Below are 4,098 nucleotides of genomic sequence, written 5' to 3'. Positions count from 1 at the left end.
CTATAGCTGATGCACGGACATGTCCAGGCTCGCTTGTGCTCCAATGAGCCCGATCCATCACTCGGGGGGAGTGGTTTTCCCAGGCTTCAGGACAGCAGCTGCTATTTGCCTTCTCTCGGCATAATCTAAACCATCTCTCCCCACACACATCCAGCCGCCCAACCTCAGCCACAGCAGCAGCAATAAAACATCCTGGCACGTGCTCCAGCCCCGGCCTGTCCCAGCTCCCCCCCCCTCTCATGGAGCAGCCAGGCTTAAAGAGACACACACACCAGCCCTCTCCCTCTCTCCCTGTACTGCTATGGGCATGGTGGGCATCACATGGATATTACAGCATGCATATACTAGTGCTTAATCCCCTTCTCCCTGTACTGCTATGGGCATTACATGGAGAGTTATATTACAGCATGCATATACTAGTGCTTAATCCCCCTCTCCCTGTACTGCTATGGGCATTACATGGAGAGTTATATTACAGCATGCATATACTAGTGCTTAATCCCCCTCTCCCTGTACTGCTATGGGCATGGTGGGCATTACATGGAGAGTTATATTACAGCATGCATATACTAGTGCTTAATCTCCCCTTCCCCTATAAATTACCAATTCCCTCTGAATTACAAAAAATACCTATTTCAAACAAATAAATTATAGTAAAGCTAATTAGCAGAGACATATAGATCTTCATGCATCAGCTGGTAAGGTGTACTGGGACTTGTAATTCCACCACAACAGTTACATTTACTACCTGTGCTAATCATTTTGGATGAAATGTCAATTTATTTTATGCCACTATAACATTTTAACAAATACATTATTACATAAATATCACGGTGTGGATCCTTCTTCCCATGATGATTTAAGCAGTATTATAAATTGCACGTATAAAGGTATGTCTGTTACTAGTGGTAGATGGAGGACTACATTGACTCTGCACCTCTGATATAATATCCAGCCTAGGTTATAACGACCAGGAGACTGCTGGGTGAGGTCTTTCCTAGGACATATATTTGCACCTTGTTAGGAAAGGGTTAATGTATTGTTGATTGACCGGGTGTTATCAGCACCCCGCCCTTCCACCCCTCCAGGGTTTATCATTGGCCGTCTGCGTCCACGCCCTGTAGCCAATAGCCTGGCGCAACCCACGCGTGTGCCCTCCTGCTATTGGCTGAAAGTTACTGTGGGAAAGAAAGTTTGGGAAGTTTCACACGAGCCGTTCGCGTGCAGTTAGCGCTATATAAAGCTGGAGCCAATGAAAAGGCATCACAAGCGCGCAGGGCAGCCAGCCAGACGGACCAGGACACTACGGCAGTCTCTGCTGGACGCAGCCTGCAGACACTGCGCTATCCCTGGATACCTGTACTCTGCAGCAGTCATAGTAGGAGCTAAGGACCCTGAATATCTGACTCTTTTGGGAACTATTCCCGTGACACCAGAAGATGCCAGCTGATATGATGGAGAAAAACTCCTCTTCTCCTGTGGCTGCCACCCCAGCCAGCATGACCAGTACCCCGGATAAACCCAAAACGGCCTCTGAGCACAGAAAGGTAACTAGTGATGTGTAGTTTAACATGGAATAAAATACACACATATCTCTAATGGATACAGTGTTATATCTCTATAAAGAATGACACCTCACTGTGTCTCTTCTTGTTTGCAGTCATCCAAACCAATAATGGAAAAGAGACGTAGAGCAAGAATTAATGAGAGCCTGAGTCAACTGAAAACGCTCATCCTGGATGCCTTGAAAAAAGACGTAAGTATACTATTTTATCAATATGTTGTATCCACTCTATCAATATATAATCAACCTACAGCCTGTAATAGACGTAATGTAATAATATATTCAGTAGCTGTTGTTAACATTGTATATTTGCAGCACTGTTGAATGTGCGGGATATGATTATAAGTGTTAATCTAATTGTGACTGTGCTTTAAGTTGGCATTTGTTGCTGTTTGTATTACAACAGAACTGCAGAGTTTCAAAATATGATAAAGAATGTTGCATGGTTAGATTGACTATTAAAACTTAGAATTTACTTTTCAGAGCTCCAGACACTCAAAGTTGGAGAAGGCTGATATTCTGGAGATGACAGTGAAGCACCTTCGGAACTTGCAGAGAGTTCAGATGACTGGTGAGTGCTTTTTTTTTTTTTTTTTTTTTTTTTTTTTTCCCCTTCCCTCTATTCCCCCCCCCCCTCTTCACTCAGGCTGATTCCTTCCAGACTTCCGCCTGCGGTTTGAATGGCATTCAGATACATTCTACTGGGCTGGCTCTCTCTGCCTTTCCCACGGTCTGGGCTTATTTATAGTTCCTACGTGAATCTCATGTTACTGCTCTGGGAGGGGGAGGTGGGGTTCTGTGGAGAGATAATCACCAGCTATGATATTGGGAGCAATGTATCTGGATGCTGTAAAAATGACCTATATATAATTTTTTTATATTCTGTGAACACACAGTATCCCTAAAATTGAGACGCTTAGGGGAGGCTGGTTAACAGTAAATTAACCCTTGATTTATCCTGGATTGGGGATCTGATCCTTTACTCGGTGACATAACCTTGTGTTTTTGTTTTATTTACAGCTGCTCTCAGTACAGACCCATCAGTCCTGGGTAAATACAGAGCTGGATTCAGTGAGTGCATGAATGAAGTAACCAGATTCTTGTCCACTTGTGAAGGAGTCAACACAGACGTCCGGACCCGGCTTTTGGGACATCTGGCCAACTGCATGAATCAGATCAATGCCATAAACTACCCAACTCAGCCCCAGATTCCAGCTGCTGCGGCCCCACACCCTGCTTTTGGACAGCCTTTGGTTCAGCTCCCCACAAGCGCTCCTCAAGGAAGCCCAACTCCCATGAGTGGTGTTCCCTGCAAGATGGGTGGCCCGCCAGTAGAAGCTGCCAAGGTCTATGGTGGCTTTCAACTGGTGCCAGCATCAGATGGACAATTTGCCTTTTTGATCACCAACCCAGCCTTCCCACACAATGGATCTGTAATCCCTGTCTATACTAACTCCAATATGGGTTCTGGACTGCCTGCTGCAGTGTCCCCTTCTGTTATGCCATCAGTCACGGCAGACTCTGTGTGGAGACCCTGGTGAATGAACTAAAATGGACTATGGAGAACTTTCTTTAGAAAGATTAGTTACAAATAATAATCCCTCATTTTGTAGCGAGAATGCACTATGTTTGTAAATATGAGATGTTCATATTGAATGCGCCCTTGTATAATAAGATTGCAATTTATATTTCGTTTGTACACGAAATTATGTTATCTTGTGATGCCAAAGAGATGGAACTATACTCTTAAACATTTCTTCCTATTTTGGAAGTTTAATTGTAATTAATAAAATTGCACATTGTATTATTTTGAATATACTAACTTGTCTTGCTGTGGTTGTGTTATAAAAAACTTCACGTTTAGGGGGACATAGCATAAGTAACAAAGCAACACATATTGTATTTTTGACTTGTATACACACTTAATGGGTATTTTTTGTTTTTTGATTATTGTTTACAAATAGCCAGTCTGAGAATACACTATCCACAGGAAGTGTGAGTGATGTTTTTCAGCAGACTGTAGCTAGAAACAAAATAACAATTGTCCGTTTATTTTTAAATAAAAAAAAATAGACGTTTATTACACTCTCGGACATAATTTTCACACTAAAATTGCATGTACTGAGACAAAATTTGATGAATCACGTGCTGACATAACTAGTGCAATCAATAAATAAGTTGATAGCAATGAAAAACACAATATGGAGGAAGAATATTGTGTGTGTGTGTGTGTGTGTGTGTGTATATATATATATATATATATATATATTTATACATTCAGACAATTATCCTTAAAATGCTAATTCCTAGGTTTAAAAATTCCCTTGAAGATTACATGTAATTTAGTAAAGAAATTAATTGTTTAGGCAGCATGGTGTCTTGGTGGTTAGCACTTCTGCCTCACAGCACTGGGGTCATGCGTTCGATTCCGAATTGGCGCTATATAAATAGCAGATGATGATGATGATAAGGGACTCCCAATGGTGAAATCAAATCTGTGTAATATTGAGGAAACCTTCAATATTAAAGAGCAC

The 4,098-nt window shown here is 41.9% G+C and overlaps 1 protein-coding gene across 1 annotated transcript; it reads left to right on the top strand.

Moving 5' to 3' along the window:
- The first annotated feature begins 1,196 nt into the window (after nucleotides 1–1,196).
- Nucleotides 1,197–3,382, top strand: HES1 (hes family bHLH transcription factor 1). The gene is made up of 4 exons (XM_075202263.1): nucleotides 1,197–1,547; nucleotides 1,661–1,756; nucleotides 2,048–2,135; nucleotides 2,585–3,382. The coding sequence occupies exons 1-4, from the start codon at nucleotides 1,440–1,442 to the stop codon at nucleotides 3,103–3,105; spliced, it is 813 nt and encodes a 270-aa protein (XP_075058364.1). The 5' UTR covers nucleotides 1,197–1,439; the 3' UTR covers nucleotides 3,106–3,382.
- Nucleotides 3,383–4,098: the final 716 nt, after the last annotated feature.

The sequence above is a fragment of the Mixophyes fleayi genome, chromosome 3 (assembly GCF_038048845.1).
Source record: "Mixophyes fleayi isolate aMixFle1 chromosome 3, aMixFle1.hap1, whole genome shotgun sequence".
Classification (NCBI taxonomy): Eukaryota; Metazoa; Chordata; class Amphibia; order Anura; family Limnodynastidae; genus Mixophyes; species Mixophyes fleayi.
This window is presented reverse-complemented; position numbering and strand designations above follow the sequence as displayed.